This window comes from Gopherus evgoodei, chromosome 8 (genome assembly GCF_007399415.2).
Source record: "Gopherus evgoodei ecotype Sinaloan lineage chromosome 8, rGopEvg1_v1.p, whole genome shotgun sequence".
Classification (NCBI taxonomy): Eukaryota; Metazoa; Chordata; order Testudines; family Testudinidae; genus Gopherus; species Gopherus evgoodei.
Genome location: NC_044329.1, coordinates 1,127,898 through 1,145,167, shown reverse-complemented (window position 1 = coordinate 1,145,167; position 17,270 = coordinate 1,127,898). Strand labels below are relative to the sequence as shown.

Sequence of the window (17,270 nt, the reverse complement as noted above, 5' to 3'; positions counted from 1 at the left end):
CCATGCCCAGGCCTGACGAGCTCCTAGACAAGCTGGGAGGTGCTCGGTACCTCACCACCATGGATCTTACAAAGGGCTACTGGCAAGTGCCGCTGGACGCAGATGCCAGGCTGAAATCGGCCTTTATCACCCCTCGATTGAGAGGTCCTGGCTGTGCCTCCAAGCTCTGCTGTAACCTGTGTTCCTGTTGTCCAATAAACCTTCTGTTATACTGGCTGGCTAAAAGTCACTGTGAGTCCCAGGAAGAGGGGTGCAGGACCAGACTCCCCCACACTCTGTGACAGCTCCGCCAGGTCACAGACCAAGGCAGGAAAGTTCCAGATGACACAAGATGTGATTTTCCCAGCGGAGGGTGACGAGCCATGGGAATTACTATGGAACGGGCTGGATTCTCCAGGACCTGGAGTCCTGGCATCCACCCAGATGGGCTCTCCGAGATCTGCTCGAGTCCCATGCCTAAGCTGGTGGGCTCGACGCACACACCACGGGGTGAGTGGAGGGAGGTTCTCCAGCCTGCCCAGGTGAGACTGGTCCTGAGCTTGCATTTCTGCCCCTGCTAGCAAGCTGCTCGCTCAGCCGCTGAGCTAAGGGCCTGAAGCCAGTGAGGTCTGTCCCTCTGCATGTTCCCATCTGGGGCTCTGCCAGGCTCTCCTGAGCTGAGGTCCTGTGGCAGTGAGTTCCAGAGACCAGGGCGCATTGTGTCAATGCTGCATGCTCTCTGCACACACTGGGAGGGGGTGGGCCAGGGACACAGCTATTCTGGCAACAGGCAGAAGACCCCAGGGCAAGGGGATCATAGAATCATGGGATGGGAAGGGACCTCCCGAGGTTATCTAGCGCTGTCCCCTGGCAGCAGGGGAAAAGGGCTCCTGACAGGCGGTGCTGCCTCCCCTGGGTGCTGCCCTCTCAGCTCCCCCTCCCTGCCTGGCTGGGCTGGGCTGGGACCTCCCAGGGAAGGCCCGTTCCGTGCTGAGAGCCCGCAGGGAGCAGGGCTCGGCCCCCCAGGCGCCCGGGGACAGGAATGAGGCTGACCCGAGCGAGAGCAGGGGCGGGGCGGGGGCGGCCCATTGTTGGTCTGTGTAACCTGAGCGCTGCGCTGCGCTCCGCCCGCCCAGCCCCAGAGCAGCAGAGCGCGACCAGGCGCCCGGGGAAGGAGCCGCCCGGCTGCGCGCAAGGGGCTCCCGGCAGCTGCAGCCCAAACCCCCGGCGCGGCGGCTGCGGGGCCCGGGGAGAGGATCAGGCCCTTCCCCAGCCCCGGAATGCGGAGGGATGGAGCCCGGCGGCGGTGAGGGGCAGGGCGCTGGTGGCGGGGAGCCAGCGGACCGGGCGCTGGTGGCAGGGGGGAGCCGGGGGACCGGGCGCTGCTGGCGGGGGGGAGCCGACGGACCGGGCGCTGGTGGCGGGGAGCCGGCGGACCAGGCGCTGCTGGCAGGGGGGAGCCAGGCCGCTGGTGGCGGGGAGCCGGCGGACCGGGCGCTGGTGGCGGGGAGTCGGGGGACCGGGCGCTGCTGGCAGGGGGGAGTCGGGGCGCTGCTGGCGGGGAGCCGGGGGCCCGGGCGCTGCTGGCAGGGGGGAGTCGGGGCGCTGGTGCCGGGGAGCCGGGGGACCGGGCGCTGGTGGCGGGGAGTCGGGGCGCTGCTGGCGGGGAGCCGGGGGCCCGGGCGCTGCTGGCAGGGAGGAGCCGGGGCGCTGCTGGCGGGGAGCCGGGGGACCTGGCGCTGCTGGCAGGGGGGAGTCGGGGCGCTGGTGGCGGGGAGCCGGGGGACCGGGCGCTGCTGGCAGGGGGGAGCCGGGATGCTGGTGGCTGGGAGCCGGCGGACCGGGCGCTGGTGGCGGGGAGCCGGGATGCTGGTGGCGGGGAGCCGGCGGACCGGGCGCTGGTGGCGGGGAGCCGGGGGACCGGGCGCTGCTGGCAGGGGGGAGCCGGGATGCTGGTGGCGGGGAGCCGGCGGACCGGGCGCTGGTGGCAGGGGGCGGCCGGGGGCCGGGCGGGACAGCGGAAAAGGGAAACTTTCTCGGGCCGCTTGGCTGAACTCGGCAGGGCGCTGCGAGCTCCCGGGCGGGGCCGGGCGGACTTTGCCCGAGTCCTGCAGCTGCGGGGTCTGTAAATCTGTGACCGGGCGCAGGAGCCTTTGTCGGCCGGATTAACCATTAAACTGTGGCCGCCCCGCGGCTCCCCCCAGGGCGCTGGAACTGGGGCCGCTGGAACTGGGGATGCGGGGGGGGGGCGCTGGAACTGCAGTGCTGTGGGTGTGAGGGGGCCGCTGGAACTGGGTTGCTGGGTGTCCGGGGGGGCCGCTGGAACTGGGGGTGCAGGGAGGAGCTGGAACTGGGGTGCAAGGGAGACCCTGGAACTGGGGGGATGGAGGGGAGTTGAAGCTCTGGGGGTTTCCCGGGGGCTGGAACACTCAGGGGGTGAGGTTGAGGCTCTGGGGGTTCCCTGGGGTCTGGAACACATGGGGGGGTTAAGGCTCTGGGGGTTCCCCAGGGCTGGAACACTCGGGGGGGGTGAGGCTCTGGGGGTTCCCCCCGGGGGCTGGTACACATGGGGGATCGGGTGGGGTTGAGGCTCTGGGGGTTCCCCAAGGCTGAAACACTGGGTGGGGGGTGAGGCTGATGGCTGGTGCACATGGGGGTTGGGGTGGGGGTGAGGCTCTGGGGGTTCTCCTGGGCGTTGATACACATGGGGGATGGGGTGGGTTTGAGGCTCTGGGGGTTCCCCAGGGCTGGAACACTGGGGGGGGATGAGGCTGATGGCTGGTACACATGGGGGGTGGAGTGGGTTTGAGGCTCTGGAGGTTCCCCCCGGGGCTGGTACACATGGGGGATGGAGTGGGTTTGAGGCTCTGGGGGTTCCCCTGGGGGTTGATACACATGGGGGATGGAGTGGGTTTGAGGCTCTGGGGGTTCCCCAGGGCTGGAACACTGGGGGGGGGATGAGGCTGATGGCTGGTACACATGGGGGATGGAGTGGGTTTGAGGCTCTGGGGGTTCCCCCGGGGGCTGGTACACATGGGGGATGGAGTGGGTTTGAGGCTCTGGGGGTTCCCCAGGGCTGGAACACTAGGTGAGGCTGATGGCTGGTACACATGGGGGATGGGGTGGGTTTGAGGCTCTGGGGGTTCCCCAGGGCTGGAACACTAGGTGGGGGGTGAGGCTGATGGCTGGTACACATGGGGGATGGGGTGGGTTTGAGGCTCTGGGGGTTCCCCAAGGCTGGAACACTGGGGGGGGGGTGAGGCTGATGGCTGGTACACATGGGGGATGGGGTGGGTTTGAGGCTCTGGGGGTTCCCCAGGGCTGGAACACTGGCAGGGGGGGAATGAGGCTGATGGCTGGTACACATGGGGGATGGAGTGGGTTTGAGGCTCTGGGGGTTCCCCCGGGGGCTGGTACACATGGGGGATGGGGTGGGGTTGAGGCTCTGGGGGTTCCGCAAGGCTGGAACACTGGCGGGGGGGGGTGAGGCTGATGGCTGGTACACATGGGGGATGGGGTGGGTTTGAGGCTCTGGGGGTTCCCCAAGGCTGGAACACTGGGGGGGGGTGAGGCTGATGGCTGGTACACATGGGGGATGGGGTGGGTTTGAGGCTCTGGGGGTTCCCCAGGGCTGGAACACTAGGTGGGGGGTGAGGCTGATGGCTGGTACACATGGGGGATGGGGTGGGTTTGAGGCTCTGGGGGTTCCCCAGGGCTGGAACACTGGGGGGGCAGGAGGAGGTTGGGGCAGTGGTAGGGTAACCGGCTCACTCTGGCCCTGTGTTTTCAGGCTGTGAGGGCCTGGGCTCAAGGCTGAGCCAGGAGAGGAAGGGCAGGAAGATGCAGCCATTGCCCTGTGCCCTGCTGGGCCTTCTGGCAGTGGTGACAACAGGGGCTCAAGCAGCTGCCTCCCCAGGAAGGACCATGGAGCCAGGTATGAAAGGCCAGAGAGGGGCCTGGCTGGGGCGGGACAGAGCCCGGGCTGAGGGGAGCTGGGAGGAAGGCCGGAGGGAGTCTGGGAGCTGACTCGCCCCTTGGTCTGGGGTTTCTGAGAAGAGCTGCATGGAGCAGGAGAAATGGCCATCGCAGGCAACAGGCCAAGGAGGGTCCGAGCCTAGTTCTTCTCACTGGGTACCCAGGGCAGGGCTGGCGGATGCACGCGGCGCACGGCCTGTGCGGGAGTGGCACCGCAGCACGGGGTGTGCAAGCTTGGGCGGGGACGCTGTTCAGAGGCTGGGTATCCATAGTGCGGCTCTGGGCTGGGCTGAGGGCCTGCTGCTGTGCCTGGCCTGGTGCAGACAGAGCATGGCAGTCAGTGCCGCTGGAGCTGCGCGGGTTGCACCATGCTGCAGCCAGGCCTGGGGTGCGGCTGGGTGAGGGCGGCTGAGCAGCTCGACTGGCCCTTGCTCACAGCAGGGCTGGTCCCTGGGTCCCCTGGTGGCGCCCAGTGAGACTCTCACAAGGCTGAGAGTTGGCAACACCCGGAGACCTCACAATGGACCTATTGTGAGATTGGAGAGGGGGAGGGGGAGTTCAGGGGGCACCAACTTGGCTTTTCAAAGTCCACAGCTAGTGGAGCCTTTGGCCCTGTCCCTTCCCCACGGGCCCAGAGTCCGGCTCCTCGGGGTTGGGCTGGGAGGAGCCTTTTCACCCCAAAGGGGGCAGATCCAGAGTGGTGGTTTGTCTTGCTGGCTGGGGGTGTGTTTAGGTTCCTGACACCTCCACTCTGGTGTCAGCCACTGAGCCCCAAGCGCCACCAGCTATGGAGAAACTGCCTGAGTGATCAAACCTTCCTCCAGGCTGGTGGCCGGAGGCGCTCGGTATGGATTCCCTGGCTTTGTTCAGGGCGTGTCGCAGTTAAAGTGGTTCTGGGGCACTTGGCTCAGCTCTCATTGGTTCTGACTGCACATCAAACCTGCTCCATTTACACACAAAGTAGCCAGCCCGGCAGACCCTTGACTTCCAGGTTCTCAGTCACCATGCCTGGGGCAGATCAGACTCGCTCGGCCGGGCTGGCAGGAGCCGCTTGGACCCTGACCGGGAGCCAGTCCAGGGTGGGAAGGAAACCTCACCCCCATGTGCCATGGCAGCCTCCCCCTTCATGGCGGAGGGGGCAGGCAGCAGAACAGAGCAGCCCTGAGCAGGGACAGGCAGGGCCCTTTGGAGGGGTTGGTGGTGTCAGGTCTGGAGATCAGCTGGGAAAACTGCGGCAAGAGGGCTGGGTGGGGTCACTGGTGCAGCCGAGGGGGGTGGGGGTGAGTGCGTATCCACCAGGTTCCCATGGCCCTGCTTTGTGGGGATGTCACAGTTCAAATCCAGGTTAGACAAACAGGGCAGGCAGGAAGTGTTGGAGGCAGCTGTGTGTGAAAATCCATCACTCTCGCTGGCCATGCCCAGCTGGGACCCCCTTCCTCTCCAGCCCAGCCAGCGCGGTTTGGAGGGGGAGCTAGACGCTGCTCCCCTGGGCTGGCGGCTGCAGCTCTGGGACAGCAGCCACACCCGGCTCCTCTCCTCCAGCAGCACCAACTACAGCTAAAGCAGACGCAGCACCAGTTCTTTCCTCAGCCCTGCAAAGGGGGCTGAGGCTGGGCCCAGTGGGAGGTCAGAGAGTAAGAGGGGCTGGCCGGGGAGGACCCTGGCTGCCTGAGGGGTCCATTTGGGAATCTGTCAAGCAGCCAGCTGAGGGGATGTCTCTGTCTGGGGGCCCTGGAGAGCCGGGCTGGGGGGTTGGACTGAACGCGAGAAGGCTCTGCAGTGGGAGATGAAGGGCCAGCGCAGAGTTTGGGGTGGCTGTCAATGGGAGAAGGCTGCGGGCAGGGGTGATGGCACCTGCCCTGATGGGATCCTGGGCCCTTGGCCCTCAGTGTTAACGCCGGGTGTGCCCCATACCCTCCGGAATGGGGAGCCAATGCCACAGGCAGCCTGGCTCTGGGATCCCCCCGACGTACCCTGTGCAGGCCAGACTGGTGCCCAGGCCTTGGCCCTGGAGTGATGCGCAGAGGAGAGAGCAGGCCATGTGGCCTGGGCTTGGGACCCGGGGGCTTGTCTGGGCAGGGCTGAGCTGCCTTCGGGCCCAGTGCTCAGCTGTGTCCTCTCTGCTGGGCAGCGCTGCTTGAGAGCCGCCTGCTGGACACGGAAGAGGAGCATCTCCTGCTTGACCCCGGCCACGTGCTGAAGCTGCACTGCGATGCCAGCCACAGCCTGGGCGTCGCCTGGTACAAGGAGGCCAAGCAGCTCTTCCCAGGCGGACGCGTTCGCATCTGGCAGCGCATGCTGGAGATCACCGAGGTCACCTACGAGGACTCGGGGTTCTATGTGTGCCGGGCACAGGACACTGGACAGAGTCTGCGCAACTTCACCATCTCCATTGTGGGTAAGAGCCCCGGCAGACGGGCCCTTCCTGCCCCGGGGAGATGAGAGTTTGTCCACCCTGCTGCTTGCCACCAGCACTCCTGCCCCACTCCCCACAGCGCCCCCTGCTGGGAGAGCCAGACCAGTGTACTTGGGAACACCCCCTACACACTTCCCTGGCCAGCCAGTGCTCCTGCCCCACTCCCTACAGCGCCCCCTGCTGGGAGAGCCGGACCAGTGTACCTGGGAACACCCCCTAAACACACTCCCCTGGCCAGCTAGTGCTTCTGCCCCACTCCCTACAGCGCCCCCTGCTGGGAGAGCCGGACCAGTGTACCTGGGAACACCCCCACCCCCGCGCTAGTACTCCTGCCCTGCTCCCCACAGTGCCCCCTGCTGGGAGAGCCGGACCAGTTTACCTGGGAACACCCCCTACACACTCCCCCGGCCAGCCAGTGCTCCTGCCCCACTCTCCACAGCACCCCCTGCTGGGAGAGCCGGATCAGTGTACCTGGGAACACCCCCACCCCCGCGCTAGTACTCCTGCCCTGCTCCCCACAGTGCCCCCTGCTGGGAGAGCCGGACCAGTTTACCTGGGAACACCCCCTACACACTCCCCCGGCCAGCCAGTGCTCCTGCCCCACTCCCCACAGCGCCCCCTGCTGGGAGAGCCGGATCAGTGTACCTGGGAACACCCCCACCCCCACGCTAGTACTCCTGCCCTGCTCCCCACAGCGCCCCCTGCTGGGAGAGCCGGACCAGTGTACCTGGGAACACGCCCCCCCAGCCAGTCAGCCAGCGCTCCTGCCCCGCACCCCACAGCACCCCCTGCTGGGAGAGCTGGGGCTTCTTCAAAGCCAGTGCTCTGCCTCCACTCCAAGGAACTGGGGCTGGAGTGCCGGGAGCTCCCAGGCAGGAGGGAGGTGACCCCTCTCGTAACGCTTTCCTTCAGACTCGCTGGCCTCGGGTGATGACGATGAAGACAGCAAAGGGGATCATTCCCTCGGTGATTCAAACGAGGAGCCACCTTACCGCAGAGGTCAGTCTCGGGGCCAACTGCCTGCAGCAGGGGCTGTCCCATGGCCCCGGCTCTGCGGGAGCAAGAGGGGAGGGAAAAGAAGTTTGGTGCTGGGTCACTCGAGCTGCCAGGAGCGCAGGGCACCCTGCCCATATGCCTCTTTCTCTGCAGGCCATTCCCATGAGCCCCCACGTGCTTGGCAGCCTCTATCACCCATGGCAGGCCGTGTCCCGCCCCGGCCTGTGCCCAGCAGCACAGGTTTCCTGGGCTAAGCTCTGTTCCGGGGCAGAGGGCAGTGTTGGGGGAGGCTGCTGCACCCCCGGATGGCATTGCTGTCGCAGTGTTCGATACATGGGAGCTTTGCAGGAGCTGGTTGTGAGGACCGGCAGCGGAGCTGCCTCACCGCGGGAGGGGCTGGGTCCCTGGGCACAGCTCCGTGCACACGCCGAGCCCTGGTACTTGGCATTGGGAGCTTCTCCCAAGCCGTGGCTAGTGGCCGTCAATCGTGCGATGTCTTCCCCAGCCCCATACTGGACGCAGCCGCAGCGGATGGATAAGAAGCTGTACGCCGTCCCTGCAGGAAACACGGTCAAGTTCCGCTGCCCGGCGTCAGGGAGTCCCAGCCCCAGCATCCGCTGGCTAAAGAACGGGCGGGAGTTCCGGGGCGAGCACCGCATCGGCGGCATCCGGGTAAGAGTGATCCAGGGAGCCGATCGGAGCTCAGATGCCTTCGTCTGCCCTGGCCGAGATCAGAGCCGTCCTGTAACTGGGACAAGGGGAAGGCTTCTGCCTGCCAGCTCCATGGGGGGGCACAGCGGGCTCCTCGCAGGAGGCTGGGTGGTAGCTGGGAGCTCTGCTGGGCACCGGGTGCCATCTGCCTCCCCTCACCTGGTAATAATAAAATAATAATAATAACTGGAGACATACCAATCTCCTAGAACTGGAAGGGACCTTGAAAGGTCATTGAGTCCAGCCCCCTGCCTTCACTAGCAGGACCAATTTTTGCCCCAGATCCCTAAGTGGCCCCCTCAAGGATTGAACTCACAACTTGCTTGTCCCCTTCTCTCTGCAGCTCCGGCCCCAGCACTGGAGCTTGGTCATGGAGAGCGTGGTGCCCTCCGACCGGGGCAACTACACCTGCCTGGTGGAGAACCAGGCTGGCAGCATCCGCTCCAGCTACTTGCTGGACGTGTTAGGTGAGGCCTTTCCCTGCGCTGGGGCTTGCAGGATGGGAGGGAGACACGGACTCTAGGGTTTCCCCACTCAAGCTCTGCCTGGCGCAGACCCCCAGGGGCTGTGCTAACGAGGGGCTGTCCCTGGCGGGGGCCAGCCCCCTGGGAGCAGAGTAGACCAGACTCCTGGGCGCAGGGTCACTGATCCCGAAGCTTCACAGCGCTTTGGAGATCCTCCAGGTCCTGGCATCGAATGGACGCACCTAACCCCCAGCCAGGACCTGCCTCGTGCCCCTCTCTGCCCCTCCTCTTCTGTCTGCTGCAGGCCTGGGGCAATCCCAGCTGGGCTGCAAGGTGGGTAATGGCCAAGGAGGGTCAGCAGCCACGTTCCCAGGGCGAGGAGGAAGGTGGATAGGCAGGCTAGACACACTCTGGCCTGAGCAAGCAGCGGGGAGGGAATGTAGTGGCTGGGGGTGGCAGTGGGAGAGATTGGGGGGAAGGGAGCTCCTGGGGATGAGGTACAGAGTTGCTGTGACTGCCCGGCCACGGAGGGAGTCGGTGACACAAGCCAGGTGCCCTGCTCTGCCTACTTGGCCGGGGCCCCGTTCAGCAGCTGGCGCGTGGTGCGTGCTGGGCGGAGTTGGCCCCGCTGCAGGGCTGTCCAGCTGGGCGATGCTGCTCCTTCCTCCCTCCCGGCAGAGAGGTCCCCGCACAGGCCCATCCTGCAGGCCGGGCTACCTGCCAACACCACGGCGGTGGTGGGCAGTGATGTGGAGTTCTTCTGCAAGGTGTACAGCGACGCCCAGCCTCACATCCAGTGGCTCAGGCACATCGAGGTGAATGGCAGCAGCTTCGGGCCCGACGGGGTGCCCTACGTCCAAGTGCTCAAGGTAACAGCCAGGCCAGCGAGGGCACCGTGCCCCCAGGGCAGCCCCTCCTGGGGCAGGCGCTGGCTCTCCGGGGCATGCACTGCCCCAGGCCCTGGTGGGACTGGACGCAGACTTGGGGTTGAGGGGGGCAGCAGGGTGTTCTCCAGGGGCTGGGGCCAAGTGGGGCAGGCTCAGCCTGGCTCCAAGGAGCTCAGCACCCCACCGCAATGGGAAAGAAACAGCCGCCTGCCGGGACCCCGGTGCCCTGCGGCCCTGACCGTTGTGGCTCTGCTCTCACAGACAGCCGACATTAAACAGCTCGGAGTGGAGGTGCTGTACCTGCACAACGTCTCCAGGGAGGATGCTGGGGAATACACCTGCCTGGCCGGGAACTCCATCGGCCTGTCCTACCAGTCAGCCTGGCTCACTGTGCTGCCAGGTAATCCAGGGGGCTGGGAGAGCTGGGCCCGAAGTGCCCCGCGGGAACACGGGGAGGCCCCTGGTGTCGGGGGCGGGCAGGGCCTGGGCTCACTGGCTTCGCTCTCCAGCAGATGAGCTGGTGCGAGAGGTGGAGAGCCCCGAGACCAAGTACAGTGACATCATCATCTATACGTCGGGCTCCCTGGCCGTGGCCATGGCTGCTGTCATCGTGGTGCTGGTGCCGGATGCAGACCCAGGCCAGCAAACAGCCCCTGCAGCCTGTGGCCGTTCACAAGCTCTCCAAGTTCCCACTCATCAGACAGGTACGTCTGAGGCTGGGGGGGGCGGGGGGGATGCAGGCCCCGGCGGGTCATGGACGCTTTGCGCTGGGCAAAGCCTCCTGCTGAGTCTGCAGGGCCAGGGCCAGGGCCCGGATGTAGTGTGTGTGGGCTCCTGTTCTGTCCTGCCCTGTCCTGCCCTGCGTCTGGCTGTAACCTCCCGCTGGGGCTGCGCCCTGCACTGCAGCCTCGTCTTTCCTTCTCCCCCGGCATCCAGCCGTGCCCTGCACTGCAACCGCTTCTTCCCACTGCGTCTGGCTGTAACCTCCCGCTGGAGCCGCGCCCTGCACTGCAGCCTCGTCTTCCCTTCTCCCCCTGCATCCAGCCATGCCCTGCACTGCAACCGCTTCTTCCCACTGCGTCTGGCTGTAACCTCCCGCTGGAGCCGCGCCCTGCACTGCGGCCTCGTCTTCCCTTCTCCCCCAGCATCCAGCCATGCCCTGCACTGCAACCACTTCTTCCCACTGCGTCTAGCTGTAACCTCCTGCTGGGGCTGCACCCTGAACTGCAGCCTCGTCTTCCCTTCTCCCCCGGCATCCAGCCATGCCCTGCACTGCAACTGCTTCTTCCCACTGCGTCTGGCTATAACCTCCCGCTGGAGCCGCGCCCTACACTGCGGCCTCCTCTCTCCTCTCTCCTGGCATCCAGCCGTGCCCTGCACTGCAACCGCTTCTTCCCACTGCATCTGGCAGTAACCTCCCGCTGGAGCCACGCCCTGCACTGCGGCCTCATCTTCCCTTCTCCCCCGGCATCCAGCTGTGCCCTGCACTGCAACCGCTTCTTCCCACTGTGTCTGGCTGTAACCTCTAGCTAGGGCTGCACCCTGCACCGTGGCCTCGTCTTCCCCTCTCCCCCTGCATCCAGCTGTGCCTTGCACTGCAACTGCTTCTTCCTCCCACCCTTGTATCCAGCCGTGCCCTGCACTGCAACCGCTTCTTCCCACTGTGTCTGGCTGTAACCTCCCGCTGGGGCTGCACCCTGCACTGCAGCCTCATCTTCCCTTCTGCCCCGGCATCCAGCTGTGCCCTGCACTGCAACCGCTTCTTCCCACTGCGTCTGGCTGTAACCTCCTGCTGGGGCTGCACCCAGCACTGCAGCCTCATCTTCCCTTCTCCCTCGGCATCCAGCCATGCCCTGCACTGCAACCGCTTCTTCCCACTGCGTCTGGCTATAACTCCCACTGTGGCCGTGCCCTGCACTGCGGCCTCATCTTCCCTTCTCCCTCGGTATCCAGCTGTGCCCTGCACTGCAACCGCTTCTTCCCACTGCGTCTGGCTGTAACCTCCTGCTGGGGCTGCACCCTGCACTGCAGCCTCATCTTCTTTTCTGCCCCGGCATCCAGCTGTGCCCTGCACTGCAACCGCTTCTTCCCACTGCGTCTGGCTGTAACCTCCCCTGGAGCCGCGCCCTGCACTGTGGCTTCATCTTCCCTTCTCCCTCGGCATCCAGCTGTGCCCTGCACTGCAACTGCTTCTTCCCACTGCGTCTGGCTGTAACCTCCTGCTGGGGCCGTGCCCTGCACTGCAGCCTCGTCTTCCCTTCTGCCCCGGCATCCAGCTGTGCCCTGCACTGCAACCGCTTCTTTTCACTGCGTCTGGCTGTAACCTCCCGCTGGGGCCATGCCCTGCATTGCAGCCTTGTCTCCCCCCCCCCATATCCAACCATGCCCTGCACTGCAACCGCTTCTTTTCACTGCGTCTGGCTGTAATCTCCCACTGGGGCCGCTCCCTGCACTGCAGCCTCGTCTTCCCTTCTCCCCCCTCATCCAGCCGTGCCCTGCACTGCATCTAGCTGTAACCTCCTGCTAGGGCCATGCACTGCACTGCAACCACTTCTTTCCCTCTCCCCCCACATCCAGCTATGCCCTGCACTGCAGCTTCTTCTTCCTCCCCTCCCCGCATCCAACCATGCCCTGCATTGCAGCCTCTCCCCCTCGCGCTCCCCAGCTTGGCCTAGTGCTGACAGCGGGTCTCTTGGGCTGTCCCACAGTTCTCCTTGGACTCAAGCTGCTCAGGAAAGTCCAGCACGTCCCTGATGCGCGTCACCCGCCTCTCATCCAGCTGCACCCCAATGCTGGCCGGGGTCCTAGAGCTTGACCTGCCACTGGACTCCACGTGGGAGTTCCCCCGAGACAAGTAGGGTCCTGCGCTGCTCTCGGCTCGCTCCAGGGCCACGTGAAGGCAGGCCTGGGGGCGGGTCACATGGCAGCACCCTGCTGCAGGAGGGTTGGGATTGGGACACGGACAGACACACTTGGGCCTGTGTTACCATTTGCTCAGGCACCTGTTGCCTCAAAGAGCTGTTCACAGAGAGAGGGCCCAGCGGAGCAGGGCAGGAGACCCGGGGCCTGGCTCCCTGTGTGGCCCTGGGACATGGGCTCTGGGTTGCTTTACTGAGAGCTCATTCCAGCTTCTCAGCCTCCTGCCGCCGGGGCTCCTTCCTCCGTGCTCCAGGCAGGCTTTGAGCAGGGGACCTGCAGACAGACACACACACTGCCTGCCTGCCTGGGTTTCTCCGGTGTGCTCGGTTCACTGCAAGCTCTGCCTGGACCCCGCGGAGCCGTAGCTTCCTCCCCTCTCTCTGTCCGCAGGCTGGTGCTGGGCAAGCCCCTGGGAGAAGGCTGCTTTGGCCAGGTGGTGCGAGCAGAGGCCTATGGGCTGGACAGAGCCAGGCCAGACAGAGCTCTCACTGTGGCTGTGAAGATGCTCAAAGGTAACAGGGCTGCGCAGGGCGGTGGCCCAGGGCTGAACCCTGGCAATGCAGGTTCCCTGCCCTGCACGTCACCTTCTCCCTCTGTCCCCAGACAATGCCATGGACAAGGACCTGGCCGACCTGATCTCAGAGATGGAGATGATGAAACTGATGGACAAGCACAAAAACATCATCAACCTGCTGGGAGTCTGCACACAGGAGGGTGAGGGGCTGCCACGCTTGGGGGACAGGGAGAGGGGCTGCTGTGCTGGGGCGGGGGTGGTTCTATTCAAGGGACGGGGGTTCACTGCCATGCTGGGGGATCAGGGCGAGGGGCTGCTGAACTCGGGGCGGAGGGGTGCAGATTGCGTTTGAGGTTGGGGGGCGCTGCTGCCCTTTGGAAGGGGGTTGTGCTTGGGCAGGGCGACGGAGAGGGAGGCCCCAGCAACCCTAAGCCCCACCTGATGGTCCGTCCCCGCAGGGCCACTGTACGTGCTGGTGGAATTTGCCTCCAAGGGGAACCTGCGGGAGTTCCTGCGGGCCCGGCGCCCCCCCACTCCTGACTACACCTTCGACGTCAGCGCCATGCCTGAGGAGCAGCTCTCCTTCACGGACTTGGTCTCCTGCGGCTACCAGGTGGCTCGCGGCATGGAGTACCTGGAGTCCAAGAGGGTAAGGCCCCGGCTCCAGGGCGCCAGCTGTGTTTGGGAGGTGGCCCTGGCTGGCTCCCGGCAGAATGAGCAGCATTCCTCCTGTAGGAAGGGACGGAGGGGGGTACCTTTGGGGAAGTCCCAGCCAGCTGGCCTGCTCCAGCTTCTCTGCTGGGCCTTATGTGGGGCGAAGAGGGATGCGTGCTGTCAAACGCAGGGAAACCCGGGGGGCTGCCCATAGCCGAGGCCGTGGCACAAACCGCTCTCAGTGGAACTGCTCCCCACACGGCTCCCTGCTCTGGGCCACAGCACTTGGGAGAGGCCACTACAGGGTTAACAAACCCTGGTCCAGAGCGTGCCCCTCGCCCAGCCCATCACTGGAGCCTTGGCTGGGACCCAGCTCTGCCATCCAGTTCCTGGGACGGGCTCAGGCAGCTGGCGGGGGCTCCTGGTGGGTTGGAGGTCGTGGGAGGGACGTATTTGGCCAGGCCTCCACTGCGGGTGTCGGAGGGGCCCCCCTACCCTGGCCCTGAGCTGCCCCCTCCTTGCAGTGCATCCACAGGGACCTGGCCGCCCGCAATGTGCTGGTCACAGAGGAGAATGTGCTGAAAATCGCTGACTTCGGCTTGGCCCGGGACATCCACGACATCGACTACTATAAAAAGACCAGCAATGTGAGTGTGGTGGGGTGGGGGGTGCCGAGGGCTGGGAGGGGGGCGAGAGGTGCTGAGGGGGGCAGAGTGGGGCGGGAGGTGCCGAGTGGGGCGGGGGTGGGGAGGCATGTCGCCTTGCAGCAGCAGCAGCAGCCGTGGGCTGAGGGCTTTTCATCTCCCTGCAGGGCCGGCTGCCCGTGAAGTGGATGGCGCCCGAGGCCCTGTTTGACCGAGTGTACACGCACCAGAGCGACGTGTGAGTCTGGCTGCGCTGCCAGGGGCCAGGCCTGGGGGGGGGCGGCTGGGGGCATCAGGCCCGAGGGCAGCCCCGTGCACACCCAAGGTGTCGATTGTGCCCCGTTCCCTGGGTAACACAGGCCAGCTTGGCACTCCCAGCTCGCTGTCCCGGGCTCATGGCACGGCTTGGCTGTGACTCTGGGAATGATGGTGCTTGGGTGACAGTGCCCTGCCCATGGTTCCTGTCCAGGCCCCACGCCGGGCCTGATCCTTGCCCTGTTCCTAGGTGGTCCTTTGGGATTCTGATGTGGGAGATCTTCACGCTGGGGGGCTCCCCATACCCTGGGATCCCGGTGGAAGAGCTCTTCAAGCTGCTGAAAGAAGGGCACCGCATGGACAAGCCTTCCAACTGCACCCATGAGCTGTGAGTACTCGCACTGCCCGCTGGCATGGGGGGGAAGGGGACGGGTTCCTCTGGCTGACAGTTCTCTGCCCTACCCTGCCCTGCCAGGTACATGCTGATGAGGGAGTGCTGGCACGCTGTCCCCTCCCAGCGCCCGACCTTCAAGCAGCTGGTGGAGGGGCTGGACAAGATCCTGGCAGCTGTCTCGGAGGAGGTGAGTTTGCAGAGCAGGCAGGGCGGCCAGGGGGTTCCTGGCCTGTCTGGCCTTGCCCTGTCTCGGGTGGGCATACTCCCTGCAATGCTGATGGCTCTTCCCTCCCACAGTACCTGGACCTGTCCGTGCCCTTCGAGCAGTACTCCCCCTCCTGCGAGGACACCACCAGCACCTGCTCCTCCGACGACTCCGTCTTCACCCACGACCCTCTGCCTATCACCCCCTGCCTCTTCTCCTACCGCAGCGTGAGGACGTGAGGGGCCACCCGGCACTGGCGTGGCTGCCCAGGCCTTGGCTCTGGGGGCTGTACAGCCTGGCAGTGGGGCTGGGAATGACCGGGCAGCTCTTGTGCTGGTCCTTGCTCTCCTCCCCGCCGCAGGATGCTGGAGAGAGCTGAGCAGCAGGAGTCTCTGGGCCAAGGCGAACGGGTGCCCCCGCCCCCTCCATCCCAGCCGCCGGACCTGCTCCTTGTGAGGGCTTGTCCTCGGCTGGCCTGGGGACCTCCATGTGGCCCCCCCAGCCTCCTGCTGGCATCTGCCCTCCAGGCAGTCAGGGCACCCTGGGCCTTCACGTGCTGCCCAGCCCCCAACCGTGCTAGCCGTCCCTGAACCCGATGTCACGCCCTGCAGGGCAGAGTGAACTCGTGTCAGCCCATGGGCGGGGGGGCAGGCCGGGGCATGGGCTCGGTGCCCAGAGGGGCTGCCTGGGGCCACCCACTGGCCTCGCCCTGGAAACTCTCTGCTTGTTTTGTTTTGATGTAGTTTTTTAATCATTTTTTTTTGTGATACTGAACTGGTGGGAGCCAGGCACCCCCGGCCCACTGAGAGCCCCCTGCCCAGGGCTGGCCAGCCGCCCCCTGCATCCCACCCAGCCCTGTACATAGCCAGAGAGAGGAATATTTATGTACATAGCGTCTCTAATGCCTTGATAAATTATTTTTGGAATAGAGCCTCTTGCTGGAGGTTTCTTGGCTGCCTCTGGGGAGCCAGGGGCTGCTGCTCCGTGCACCGAGCCCGGGTGTTGGGCCAAGCACAGACTCTTCCCACGGTGAACCGGGGCTTGGAGATGTGTCCCAGAACCCCCTCCTTCCTCGCCCTGTGCTGCTTCTGCGGTGGTATGAGCGTTTTTGCCAGGCCCTCAGCATGAGCTTCCGGCTTCTGTGTCCTGCAGGCGTCCTGCAGGCGTGGGCCTCTCCCCTGCCGGGTCTCCCCCTTGGCCATGGAGCCGCCCACCCCCATCTCACCCTCGCTGCAGGTTCCTGCTTCTGCCTGTGGGCCCTCCAAAGCAAGTACCTGGCTCCATTGGCCTGGGCACCATCTCGGGCCGGGGACTCGTCCTGGCCCATCGGCCCTGGGGCCTGCTCTCATCCTCGGCTTGTCAGAAAGCTGGCTCAGCCCCTGGGGCTTATCCCCACTGGGAGCTGGGGGGACGGGGGGGGCAGAGTCTGCCCCTCTGGCCAAGAGCAATCACAGGCGGCAGCTAGCCATGGCCAGGGAGGAGCTGGGCTGGGGGCGGTCAGCCAAGCAGCAGGCCAGTGCCACGGCTAATTTATAGCAAAACCCAGCTGGCTTTGAGGCTGCTGTAAATGCTGCCTGGGGCTGGGGGTCACCTTGCTCAATGGGGCAGGGGAGGCACCCCTCCCCCTGTGACACCACTGGGAAATCTGTGGCTGGGAGGGAGAGAAACCTTCGCCCTCAGCAGCTGTGGCATGTCCCTGGGGGCCGGGGCACAGATCCCGCCTCAGCCCTGCCTGCACCTAGGATTGGGAGGCCAAAGGCTCCCTGGTCAGAGGTGCCTGTTCTGCCCCCCAGAGAACCTGGCTGCTGTGAGCCTCTCTGGCTCAGGGCAGAGCAATGCTGGGCACTGCCAGCTCCGGGTGCCAGAACTGCCTGGGGTGGGCGTGCTGCAGCCCGCAGTCAGAGGAGCATGCTGCCTCAGGGGCCAGGGCACCCTGCCGCGACAGGGACTGGCTGAGCCCTGGGCTGCATAAAGGCAGGCAGGCCCCTGGGCCTAGCACTGCCCTCAAACCCTCTTGTGTATCCTGTGGGCAGGGGAGCCCCAGCCTCACAGGAGGGGCAGAGCCAGTGCTCCTGGCCCACAGGCTGTGGTGGAAGGAGATCCTGCTGGTGGGGGTGCCCTCCCCTGCCGCTGGCTGCCACCTTCCAGGGCACGAATTGCGACACACCCAGAGCCATGGCCACCATGGGCCAGGAGCCCTGTGCTGCCCCGAGAGGGTGACTCTGCTGGGACAAGGGGCACCAGGTGCCATCTGTAT

General features: G+C 65.5%; 1 protein-coding gene across 1 annotated transcript; it reads left to right on the top strand.

Annotated features, from left to right (window-relative positions):
* Nucleotides 1-1,170: 1,170 nt before the first annotated feature.
* FGFR4 (fibroblast growth factor receptor 4) lies at nucleotides 1,171-15,943 on the top strand. The gene is given in 19 exon segments (XM_030573363.1): nucleotides 1,171-1,285; nucleotides 3,770-3,913; nucleotides 6,086-6,352; nucleotides 7,283-7,369; nucleotides 7,872-8,038; nucleotides 8,421-8,544; nucleotides 9,220-9,410; nucleotides 9,690-9,828; nucleotides 9,941-10,050; nucleotides 10,052-10,132; nucleotides 12,137-12,282; nucleotides 12,738-12,859; nucleotides 12,951-13,061; nucleotides 13,320-13,510; nucleotides 14,040-14,162; nucleotides 14,327-14,397; nucleotides 14,665-14,802; nucleotides 14,890-14,995; nucleotides 15,106-15,943. Coding segments are annotated over 19 exon segments (2,481 nt in total). The 5' UTR covers nucleotides 1,171-1,269; the 3' UTR covers nucleotides 15,253-15,943.
* Nucleotides 15,944-17,270: the final 1,327 nt, after the last annotated feature.